General features: G+C 39.8%; 1 protein-coding gene across 3 annotated transcripts in view; it reads left to right on the top strand.

Moving 5' to 3' along the window:
* LOC122564761 (pappalysin-1-like) overlaps window positions 1–13,415 on the top strand; it is a 326,083-nt gene that overhangs the window by 123,880 nt on the left and 188,788 nt on the right. For all 3 annotated transcript variants that reach the window (XM_043719939.1, XM_043719938.1, XM_043719937.1), the window contains exon 10: window positions 4,101–4,297. In XM_043719939.1, the coding sequence (XP_043575874.1) occupies window positions 4,101–4,297 (197 nt within the window). The remainder of the gene's footprint in view (window positions 1–4,100; window positions 4,298–13,415) is intronic.

The raw sequence follows: 13,415 nt of genomic DNA, 5'->3' as shown, positions 1-13,415 counted from the left end.
TCTTTTATGTGGTTAGGACTGTGTGCCAAGTATTCACTAATCAGTGATTTAAAAATTACAACTGGAATTTTTGATTTATCTCTGCCAACTTTTTTTCCCACTTCCCCCTCGAGGTCACAAAGGTTACAGCTGCCTTCTGATACCTCACTAAAGTTGTCATTTCTTCACATGCAAGCCTCGTGTCAAAAGAGTTTCAAAGATGCAGTGTCACCAGTTAACACCTTCCCCTGTAAGACCATTAGACATAGGAGGAGAAGTAGGCTTATTCAGCCCATTGAGTCTGGCCTGCCATTCAATGGCATCAATGCTGCTCTGACAATGATCAACTCCACTTTCTTGCCTTTTCCCTATAACCTTTGATTCCCTTAATAATTAAAAATCTGTCTCTCTCATGAATATACTTAATAGATGAGCCTTTGCAGCCCTCTATAGGTACCCTATCCCCAGAGAGAAGAAATTCCTGTCATGTCCCCAAAAAATCTTGTGTATTTCAATAAGGTTTGCCTCTCATTCCTCAGTGTATACAAACCTAACCTACTCAACCTCTACTGCTAAGACTTTCCCTCCATACCCAGGACCAATCTAATGAATAGTTTCTGGACTGCCTTCAATGTCAATTATCTTCTCTCAGATAAGGGGCCCAAAACTGTTCACAATATTCCAGCACTGGTCTAACTAGTACCTTATATAGTTTATTTTTCTACTTCATTCCCTTTGACATAATGACCAATGTTCCATTTGTCTTACCTAGTACCTGCTGAACTTGAGTAGTTTTTTTATGATTTAGGCATGATAATTTCCAAATCCCTCTGTGTTGTGGCTTTCTGCAGTCCCTTTAAATTTAAATAATGTTCAGCTCCTCTATTCTTCTAGCCAAAGTGCATAACCTCACATGCTCCCTCATAATATTCCACTTGCCAAGTTTTTGCCCACTTACTTAACATCTTTCATACATGCTCAATTTCTGGAAGCTATCACTGAATAGTGATCATGACCAGAGTCTTTCCAACATATTTTCCTTTGACTCATTCAACAAGTTTGTTATTCTCAGTCAAATTCAGAATAGCCTGGAAATTAAAACTCAGGCTTTCATCTTTGTAATCAGCAAGATTCATTCTCAGAGAAATATCATGCTTACCTTTATTTATGTTACAGCTGATGTTGAAAATATCAGCAATACCCATTTGTTATTGTCAGAATTTAGAATATGTCAAATGTTCTCTCACGCATGTTCTCTTATAATAAGAACTATGATATTATGTCTACGTTGGACAAAAGTTCTCATTGAAATAATGGTTCTAACTTTCTACATTGTAACCATTAAGCCCATGGAAATTTAATAGCCACAACTTGAAAATTCATTCATCTGATGTGGATCTGACTGGTAAGACCAGCATTTGTTGTCTGTTCCTCCTTGCCTTGAGAAGGTTGTAGTGAGCCACATCCTTGTGCTGCTGCAGTTCATGTAATGAAGGTACGCCTACAGTGCTTTTAAACAGCAAGTTCCAGAAACTGACAACCGGAAGCGGCAGGGACAGACCACTATAAACACCGGAGGAAACATCAAAGAAGCGCTTCGCAGGAGGCTCCCAAGCACTGATGATGTCGCCTAGCCAGGGGATGAAACGTTTGCAACAAAAACTTCCAGCTCGGCGAACAGAACCACAGCAGCAAGTTCCAGAATTTTGATCCACGAACAGTGTAGGAACAATATATTTCCAAGTCAGGATGATGTGAGACCTGGAAGGGATCTTACAGGCTGCTGTTACTCTCACCTGCTTACTGTACATCCACACCTAGGTGATGGATGTCACAAGTTTGGGAGGTGCTAATTCAGAAGCCTTACCATGTTTCTGCTGTCCATCTTGTAACTGGCACTCACTACAAACGTAGTGCACAGTGATTAAAGGATTAAATTGGAGAATGGGGTCCCAATCAATCTTGGGTATCTTCATATTGACCATTGTAGAAATTGATCTTGGTGGTAGTAATCATGACCACTGCATGAAACTAAGTAGAAAATGTATTGAGTTTGTAAAATAAAAATGTATGCAGAAAATTAAGGAAAGGCCCAGTATGACAAACAAAATATAAAGAATGTCCATTGAATGGAAGAAAACAAAACGTTTTTGGACTTTTAAATGTCCTTTTCTGACTAGTTGTAGAATTGTGCAAAAAAAGTATTTATGTGTGTACAAATACCTGACTGTTTCAGTATTTACTAATCTCAGCCTGTGCTTTCACATATACTACCAGAGAGAGCAATAACATGGGAGCATGGTACAAACTACAATAAAACAGCCACTTAAAAAAAAGATTGTCTACATTTTCAATTACTAAAACGTTTATTTTTATGCAACCAGCATTACTGTTGGCACAAAATCTGCACACAGGAGCAAGGGAAACAATTTAAATACAAGGCTAGCTTGACATTTACACGAAAATCAATTTCAAGTTTGGTTTGAAAACAGGAAGAGAGGATGAGGGGCTTTCATCAGTGCTGTAGACTTTGTGAACTTTGCAGTGCTCCTTCAATTCAAAACAGATTGTATAAATAGGAGTTCTTACTGATACAAATAGGTAAATGTGAATATTTAACACAAGGATGGCTGGTGACATAGATAAGTCTGTATCCTGCAAATATGTTTCCTGTCATGCAGTTGACTTTAATGGGTTATATTTAGCACATGGGCGCCTTTACGCAGCAGGTGACTGAATTGCACATTCTTTTTCAAGAGTGGAAAATATCTTCGTACCATCTAATGCTGAAAGAAGCAAACCAGTGATCAGATAGGTCTACTTCTATTTTCAGAGGAAAGTACCAGAGTCTATAAATCCATTATACATATTAGTCTCAAAACAACATTAGCAAAAATGAAATGTCCATTGTCGGTTTGTTGTTTTGCTCCGATGTTCCATACACGGAAGCCAGCTCAAAACTGGGGAGAAAGAACAAGGTATGACAGCTTCTCCTGTTGAATTGGGGCAGGCTGATTTTGCAGTTAAATTGGAGGTTCTCCCACTCTGTTTTTACCTCAGAGCAGGTCTCACAAATTTTTAAGGAGTTGCCATTTCAGAATCTTTCAATACTAAACTATTGGTTCAATGAGAATTGAAGACACTGATTAGCAATTTTTAATGGGAAAAGTCAACAGAAATCTGAATGCAATCCTCAACAGTTCTGCAAGCCTTAGCAACAAAAAGAGAGTTTGAATTACTTTGTTGCTATTAAAAGGGGCTCCGGGGACAGAGTAAATCTGAAATGTTTAATTCAATTCCTTGTACCATTCAATGAGTCAGATTAACATTTAGGGTGTTTTGTTAGTACATAGTTTAAAGATTAAGTTATTTCATCATAGTACAATGACCCGTTAATTGTTATGATTAAGACATATGGGAACAAAGTTCTTTCTGTGGAAGGAAACTAAATTTGCATTAAATTTACTAAAAGCAAGGAGGTAACGTTACAAACAAGCATGTGACTTAAGTGCAGGAGCGGGCTGTTCAATTTATCTGACCTGCTCTGTCATTCAGTAAGATCATGGCTGATTGGATTAATCTAATTCCTGACTCCCCCAAAAGGCTTTCAAGATCTTGTTCAGCAAGAATCTATCTCCCGTAGTCTGCCGTAAATATATTAAAAGACTTTTCTTCCACCAAGTATTATAATATTATCTGAACATTTGTGGTGACCTGTGCAACAAAATGACTTGGCCCTGATTTTAGCTGTTTTGACCCCAATTTTTGGACCTGTGACCTTGAGCGTCTAGTTTGGAGGTTCAGAGACATGACTAAAAGTAAAAAGGCAGGCAACTTATTTTTGTGAAGGACCTTTGGAGTTTAGTCATATTTGGCAGCTTGTTTGCATTATCTCAAAGTTTAATTACGTTGTTTACTTTCCAGATATAGTTTTGTAACATCCTTTCCGAGCAGTTTCTTTTTTCCAATCAGATTTATAGATTTTTGCAAAAAGGAAACAAGTTCTTCATGGTCTGAAGAAAAAGGAAAAAGAGTGTGCAAAACAGCAGGGACTGAAGTAAATTCATTCATAAGATATTGATTTTATTGATCTATGCTCACTGTGGTCTTTTTCTCCACAGATGAACCAAGCAGGTGTTATTTCCATGACGGCGATGGTGTTTGCGAAGACTTTGAGAAAATGACAAGCGTACGGGATTGTGGTCTCTACACACCCAATGGTTTTATGGATCAGTGGGCCAGTAATGTCACTGTTTCACACCATGATGATCAGTCCTGTCCTGGGTGGGTGATCATTGGTCACCCCGCTGCAACAAAGGTAAAGAAAATTTCAAAATTTTATGTTTGTCTTTAGTGAATATCGCCTTGAAATAATGATTGTAACAGATCAAATGCTCCATGCATTCATCAGGTCACTTAGCTCATTGTATGTAGGCACTGACTTGGTTCATTTCACATGGTCTCAATACTGTCATTCAAATAGCTGAGAAAAGACGGCTATACAAACACACTCAACACATACAACCCCATTCTGTGACTATCTGAAACAAAATTCTCAGGAGAACGTAGTACAACAAAGGCATATGTGTTCATTGTCATTTCTGAATTTCAATATTTGCTGAGATGCATATTCATTCACCATGCGCAAAGAAATGGGATGGATTTATGGCTACATATTCTGTTCCCCACCCTCCAGCCCATGAACTATAAATACAGTTAGCACTTTGTAGACATGAAATCTGGCTGCTCCATAATGGCGTTACACTCTGAGCAGCCTTACTTAATCAAAGTGTGACTTCCACTCCTCAGAGACAAGATGTCCTGCTCTCAAGAGCTGTTGAGCAGTCTGACGTGAAAACCTTTGCTTCAGGCTGGGGAATTGTGCTTGAGGTGGGGAGGGGGTTAGGGGTTTGGGAGCCTTAAAGGGCGTTAACATCAATGTGTGCAGGAGCTCCACCAAAAGCGATGATTCTCATTCTGCCCGATGGCAGCTGTCAAAATGACCGGGTTGCCCACATTTCCCCTCAATGTGTAAAATTGTGACAGGCACAATGAGGTATTTAAGTGGCAGTTAATTGTGCACCCAAAAGTGTCAAAGGGCCCATGAACTGGCTTGACCTCTTACTTCTCACCCTTGCCAACCACCCATACCCATTCGCATATATCTTGGCATGGGCCCATAAAATTGTGGACACCAGAAAGGTTCTTTCCATTGTCAAATACTTGAATGATGCACCAATTCCAATGGCTAAGGCATGACAGGATTATCTTCAGTTTTGGTGAATATCGTGAAATTTGACTTGGTGCAGATTTAGTGAAAAGTAGGGAATATCTAATCATTGAGCAAATGCAATTTTTTTACATATGTATCTATAAATTCTTGGGATCTGCTGTGCAGCTGTGCATTGGGGGTAGCAGGGGTGTAGAGTGGTGATGGCTGAGTGGTGTTATTGCTGGTCTGCTAATTCAGAGACCCAGGAATATCAGGTTTGAATCCCACCATCAGAGAAATAAAAAATTGTAATTGTCCTCAAAATAAAAATCATAGCGATGAACCTGCTTGAACACTGCAGTCTATGTAGTACAACAACACCCAGAGTTCTGGCAATGAAGGACTTGCAGGAGTTTTCAACCAGTTACAGTAAAAGAATGGAAGTATTGAACCATGTCAGGATGGGGAAAGTTGGTTTTGAAATCAACAGAGGCCATGTTCTGAGGTTGTTGAACACTGTGTTGAGCCTAAAGGCTGTAAAGTGCCAACGTGGCAAATAGGGTATTGTTCCTTCAGTTTGAGAGTGTTGAATAATTTGTTGGAATACTGCAGCAAGCCCAGAAATGTCAACATGACAACAAACAACTGAAAGGTCAGGGTCAGTCTTATGAACAGAATGGACATGTTCCCAGTCTGTGTTTGGTTGAACCAGTGTAAAAGAGATTGCTTTGTGACGGGCAAATCTAGTGGAATAGATTGAAAGAAATATAAGTAAAATGCAGCTTTATCTAGAAAGTGTGTTTGGGGCCTTCAACAGCAAAGAGGGAGGAGTTGAAAGAGTGAGTGTTATACCTTCTGCTTTTGTTTGTATCTAGATTTGGAATTTATTAGAAGGGTTGTTCAAGCAAAGTATTTGGAATCAAAGAATCATTGAAATTATAGCACTAGAGACAGCCTGGTTGGACCCCACTTGAAGCATGCAAGCAGATCTGGGCACCACACCTTGGGGAGAATATGTTGGATTGGGAGGGAGTACAACATAAGCTTACAAGAATGATACCGAGACTTCAGGGGTTAAATCATGAGGAGAGAATACAAAAGTTAGGCTTGTTTTCTATAGAATTTAGAATGTTAAGGGATGATCTGATTGGAATCTTCAAGATGTTAACAGGAAAAGGCAGGATAGACAAAGAAAAACTATTTCCACTGGATGGAGATTCCGGAACCAGGGGCAGTGGCTGAGAATTAGGGCCAAACTGCTCAGGAGAGATGTAAGGAAACTCTTCTACACACAAAGGATGGTAGATGTTTATACCTCTCTTTCAGTGGATGGCAATAGTTTTAAATATGAAGTAAATGCATTTTGTTAGGCAAAGATATGAAGAGATGTTGGCCAAAGGCAGCTATATGGAGTTAGGCCACAGGTCAGCCATGATGGAATTAAATGGTGGTACAGGCTCCAGGGGCTGAATGGCTACTCCTGTTTCTATGTGCCTAGAAATCAAAGAACCTCAAAGGTGTAGAGCTGACACATGAAGATTTTGAAACTCTTCAAGCATACCTCACTATTGTGCAGATTTACAGACACTATTATTTTAATCTCCAAGGTCTATCATTTGAAAGACCGGTTATACTTGGCTTTTACTTTCACCACTCATGGAGAGGTTTAGTGAGAACAACTGGAAGCTTGAAGAAATAGAACTCAAGGTGTGTATGACACAAACACTGAAATGCTTTAGGAGATGTTAACAGAATAAAATGCACACTTAATGATTTTGAATGCTGATCTCTACTCATTGTGTAGCTCTTTCTCTGGAGGCAGCAAACAGTGAATGGTGAAACAAAAGGAATACTTATCTAGTTTGTAATTATTTTGATGTTTCTATAGATTTAATTTCTTGCCAATCCATACCTAGCATCAGCTTGTAGAGTAGACCAGTCCCTGCTTACCCATGATGTGGGTGACTTCCTTCCGATGTGGTGACTTCCTTCCGATCATACCACTGGATAGATTTTGTGAAAACTTCTCAAGCTAATAAAATTGAATAAAAGTCTAGCCAGATAGTCTAACTATTTGACTTATTTCCAATTGTTCCTATATTCACCGAAAGGAATGAATTGCACATTTCAAATATCTGACTTAGAACATTAATGGGTACACTGCTGGAGTGAGCAAAATGTTCCATGTATCCAATTGTTCCTATTAAGCAAACACTCAGAGAAATTAATTGTGCTTGAGCAAATTCCTTTTGAAGTAAATGTTCCCATTAAAAAGATGCATTTTTATTGGTGTATACTCCATATGCCACTGCGTGCCCCACAGGGAGAATTTTTGATGGTATAAGTGGGTACAGATTATTTCCATCATAGTCATTTTTTGGCTTTGGTTGTGAGACTGAACCGGAAATTAATGAATATACTCAGGCATACATGTTTTCACTGTTGAAACAGGTTTAAGTCCTACTGGAGTCCCTTTGGCTTTTTGGGAATGGCCATAGTTCACTGTTGCAGGACAGAAGCGAGGACTGCAGATGCTGGAAATCAGAATCTAAATTAGAGTGGTGCTGGAAAAGTACAGCAGGTCAGGCAGCATCCAAGGAGCAGGAAAATTGATGTTTCAGGCAAAAGCCCTTCATCAGGAATGTGTACCAAACACAAATAAGCTGTTGCTTGGATGATTTGGAATGATATTGTTTAAAATGTCACTGATAGTGGTGAAGGAATGGTGCAGTGGGAGAATTGGAGTGACTGCAAATGGTTCAAACGCCAGTCAGAATATTGCTCATCTTGCCCTGTTACTGAGTGATGTATCCAGTGCTCACTAGTGGAATGAAAGTCTCTCTGTTGATTGTAGAATTCCAAACTGAAGTGGTCTCTTACAAAATAATAATTTATACACTTTAAAACAGTTCATAGATATTTTCAGTCAATCTATTCAGGGGTGTTAGGACACATCTCCGGGGTAGATGGGACTTGAATCCAGGCCTTCTGTCCCAGAGATAGGGCCACTACTATTCCACCACAAGGGCCAAGTCACTGTTCATGGAGGATGTTAAAACATTTGAAACAAATGATTAGTATGCAATAGGGTTTGCTCCCATCAATCTGTTTAGTTTGTGAGATGATTCCTTCTGAGTTATGATAGGTTTAAATACAAGATACAGTCCTAAGCCTAAACTCCAAGTTTAGACTGACATTACCAGTGGCCTAGGTAACATTTTTCCTTTGAACAACAACATTCCAACAACTCCCTATCCTAACCTCTCGTTCCAAAAAAACTACTGGCAATCCATTACAAAGCAAATTTTCAGATTTTACTATACTCAAAATATGATTTGCCATGATATAATGTGCAAAAACCATAACACTTCATTGTGAAATGTTTGTAACATATTTGAGAGCAAGGTTATGTTGGCACATCTTTTGCTTTTGCTCTCACCAGAATACTATAGTTCAATATTTCATCTTCCAAATGCACTGCAATTAAATACTTGTGTGATTGGATCTGTTTTGCATTTGCCTGAAACCCTGCATTTTCTTTGGGTTTTCACGTGAATAAACTACTTAGTATATTTGAAACGCTATTGTAACAGGTAACAGTTTACCTATTAAGAAGAATTAAGAACATGGAAGCTGCAGAAGTAACTATGTTTTCACCATAGTCACCACACTCCCAATTAGTTGCTGTTTTAATTGATGTAATTGTCAAAAGAGCAACAGGAATATAGACCCACTTTACAATACACTCCATTGGAGACAGCAACAGTGATTTTCCCTTGAGTATCCAAATTAGTTTGTTTGGGGTTCCAGTGTGATGTAATTGTTTTGATCTTCTAAACTTGGAGGCTCTAGAAATTAATATTGATAATACAATGATTTATCACTTGCCTGTTGACCTCAGTGCCGTTTACCTTCGCTTTGTAAGTGAGAGTATCATATTACTTCAGTTGTCCTTAGCATCGTATGATAGAGGCTCAATGGTAAACTAATATACAAAAGATCCCACCTGCTTGGTAAGAATGGTAACAATGTTATGTCTCTGGAAGGGTTGTGAACTAAAAGGATCAAAGTGACAGAGCTGTGTACTTCTGTACTTCAATGAGTGATGAAATTTGGAAAAGGAATGCTTTAGGCACATAAACACCATTTCCAAATGAATCAGCATTTGACATTAAAGAGGGCTTGTCCCCATTTTGTATCCATTTGGTAAGTCACAGTCATTGCAGCTCTCCTACTTACAGCAGCTGTACTTCAAGGCAATAGCAATATATGGTGTATATTAGACTCGTCCCACTGAAAAAAAATCGCCTCAAACTGAAAAAAACGCAATGGAATTTGTTAAATATTAAGGTGTCTACATTAAACAATTTAGATAGTAGTTAATTGAAACCAAATCCCATTTGAAAGTGTATATATCAATTTCCTTTGGTCACAGACCATTTGTATCCTGGCACAGATTTTAAAAGTTATACTGTAAAATAGGAAATTATTAAGTAAATCCGTCTTAGAATTTAGATGAGATTCCCAACAGTGTGGAAACAGGCCATTTGGCCCAACAAGTCCACACAAACCCAAGAGTAACTTATCCAGATGCATTCCTCTACATTTACCCCTGACTAATGCACCAACACTATGAGCAACTTACCATGGTCAATTCACCTAATCTGCACATCTTTGGATTGTGAGAGGAAACTGGAGCACCCAGAGGAAACAGACGCAGACACTGGGATAATGTGCACACAGACAGTCACCCAAGGCTGGAATTGAACCTGGGTCCCTGGTCCTGTGAGGCAGCATTGCTAACCACTGAGCCACCATGCCGGCATCTAAAATTCTCATTATTATTACATTTGGATCCTACTTCAATAACCCTCTTACTTGCAGCTGATCTGTAATGCAGAGCAAAACATGCAGAAAGAGTGCTAAATACTGGTCATTAGTCAGAAGGAAAAGAAAAGCCCTTTCCTGGTTTGTTATCCTTTCAGTGCAATTCCCCAATGCCTAAACTGATCATCTGCCAGGTAGTCTGCTGTTTACCAAGAATCCAATTGGAGAGGCTTACACCTATAGTTGAAAGCTGGAAAACGTCCCACACACGTTTCAGGAAACCAATGACTGACACATTGGTGTAAGAACCGCTCCTCAGCTTTAACATCCTGGTTTCAAAAAAAACATTCTGTGTTGGCCACCTCAAGTGCCCTTATGTGATGCTTGCGTGAGGGCCACTTCTGTAGTGGCAAGATGACAGATAATCTGCCCTTTGTTTTGCTGAAATTCTTCTAACAGGAGCAGCTTTAACCCTTGACCCTGCCATTTATTAAATCTTGTTCCAGTCTAGTTACAACAAACACTCAAAGAGCCAAAAAAAAATCACTTGACTCCACAAAACCTACTGTTGGACTTTCTTAGATAGATTTTGACTGTGCGATAGTGACTTCAATGGAACTATAAATAAGGAGAGGCGTAAAACACAAGTTTTTGATTCAGTATTACTCAAATTTCACTATCATATGCAGTCAAGATTTATTCAGTTTACTGCACAAACCCTTCTTATGCGCTGGAGCTTTTATTTCTTTCTAAATTACATCTCATTCTCTCCTCATTCCACCTCCACCCACTCACATCAGTTAATTCCCTGTCTTGACACAGTAAGAAGCCAGATTGCTCACAGTTTGGCCAGTGTTATGATTAATTTGTCTTGAGGGAGATGCAAGAAAGACCCCAGTGAGACATGTCATCCATTTTTGTTTTTCCCATATTACTGCTTCCTTTGGTTTTCTCCACCAAGGTTTTTCTCCCCATTCACCCACATGAGCAGAGGTCAAAGGTCAAACCTGCGACCCTCCGGATCCACATGGCTCCATTTGATGCTTTCTAGCCCATTTTCATAGCAAGTCATTCGGAGAATGCAACCAACTTCATATTCAGCTGGCACATGGTAAGTGTGTGGTTGCACGCTCATTATTGGCTTTGGAACGCTGACAGGAGCTGCATACTGACTGCAGATTTTAAATTCCTGGCCATCACACCCCGAAAATTCATTCACCATTATAAATTTCAACAATTAGACATGTATTTTCATCCCCTGGTAACATCTCACGCTTTGCCTTACAGTTTACAACACAATACAGTACAGGAACAGGCCCTTCGGCCCACCAAGCCTGCGCCAATTCCTGATCAGAAATTATTGCCCACGCATGGTATCTATCCCTCTGGTTGCCTCCCATTCATGTGTCTAGCAAGATATGCCTTAAACATTGCTAATGTGCCTGCTTCCATTACCATCACTGGCGGTGCGTTCCAAGCACCCACCTCCGTCTGGATGAAACATTTTCCCCGCACCTCTCCCCTAAACTTGCCCCCTCTCACTTTGAACCTGTGCCCTCTTGTAGTTGACCTGTTCACCCTAAAAAAAGAATCTCTGACTATCCATCCTATCTATGCCTCTCAATTTTGTAGACACGTATCAGCCTCCATCTTTCTAGTCAAAATGATCCAAGTTTATCCAACCTCTCCTCATAATTAAAACCTCCCAGACCAGGCATCATCCTGATAAACCTTCTCTGCACCTTCTCCAAAGCATCCGTGTCCTTCTGATAGTGTGGCAACAAGAACTGGATATAGATGACAGATAATTTCCCCTTTGTTTTGCTGAAATTCCAAAAGTGGCCTAAGTAAGGTTTGTACAAATGTAACATAACTTGACAACTTTTATATTTGATGCCCCAGCATGTTGTATGCCTTCTTGACCACGTTATCCACCCGTGTTGTCACTTTCAGGGATCTGTGGACCTGTATGCCCAGATCCCTGTGTATGTCATTTTCATGTCTCATTCACTGGGAAATGACGGGAGGTTTCCTATTGCAAAGGAGCTGAAATCAGAATCAGTTTAATCTGAGCAACCTCACTTGTCCACGTAATGACATGCAGTGGACCCCCAAAAAAAGAAAACAAATCACCGTGTGTACTGTTCTGAAGTGAATTTGACCATGATTGGAATGCTGTGTACATTAAGAATATGTACCTTTCTTAAATAGCAATATGATTGTTCAAGCTTTCGTTTGTGTGCTCAGTTTGGAGAGAAATGGTTGCATTCTTTTCTCTAAACCTGTGTGAATGCATTCTGAAATATGTCAAATTGAACCATAACAATAATTTTTGAAACTTCTACAATGCCTTTAGTCAGAGGAAGAGAAATAACAGAAGACCTCTCCAAATTAACGCAGCTTGGGTTATTTAAGGGGAAGAGAAAAACACTGACAGTGCAGATTATCTTAAAAATTGGGACAAACTCTTACTCCTGACAACTTTGCATATTATCCCTCCCCTTTACAGACTTTATTCCCGAAATTGTTTATAAAAGATGTTTGTGATGTTAAGACAGAAGTGTGGCTTCAGCTTCCCATCTGAGGCAAATAAATACGATACATAGGATAATAAATGGCTGGCAGCAAGTTACAGGCAGTAATTCAATTGAACTGTCCTGATGATGCAATAAACCTCGAGAGTGAAGCTCAAGCAATTTACAAATGTCATCAGAACTGCTAGGCTGAATTACTACTTCACATCTGCTGCCAGCTCTTTATTATTCTTCATATTATATTGTATATTGTCTTTTTTTAAGAGTCCTGTTTTGTTTTTGTAGACCATATGATATTTCAATTTATCTCTCATACCGTTAGCTTGAAGTTAGCCGTTACACTGTTAGCCCCATTCTTGATGAAAGGCTTATGCTCAAAACGTCAACTCTCGTGCTCCTCGGCAGCTGCCTGACCCGCTGTGCTTTTCTAACACCACACTTTTTGATTCAGATCTTCAGTATTTGCAGTCCTCACTTTCTCCTGTTAGCACCATAGTTAAGATCAACTAGGAGAAAGTGAGGACTGCAGATGCTGGACATCAGAGCTTAGAAATGTGTTGCTGGAAAAGCGCAGCAGGTCAGGCAGCATCAAAGGAACAGGAGAATCGACGTTTCGGGCATAAGCCCTTCTTCAGGAATGAGGACGGTGGGCCAAGCAGGCTAAGATAAAAGGTAGGGAGGAGGGACTTGGGGGAGGGGCGTTGGGAAGACGATAGGTGGAAGGAGGTTAAGGTGAGGGTGATAGGCCGGAGAGGGGATGAGGGTGGAGAGGTCGGGAAGAAGTTTGCAGGTCAAGTAGGCGGTGCTGAATCTGAGGGACTGAGAAAAGGTGGGGGGAGGGGAAATGAGAAAGCTGGAGAAAT

This window comes from Chiloscyllium plagiosum, chromosome 30, assembly GCF_004010195.1.
Source record: "Chiloscyllium plagiosum isolate BGI_BamShark_2017 chromosome 30, ASM401019v2, whole genome shotgun sequence".
In the NCBI taxonomy this organism is placed as follows: domain Eukaryota; kingdom Metazoa; phylum Chordata; class Chondrichthyes; order Orectolobiformes; family Hemiscylliidae; genus Chiloscyllium; species Chiloscyllium plagiosum.
This window is presented reverse-complemented; position numbering and strand designations above follow the sequence as displayed.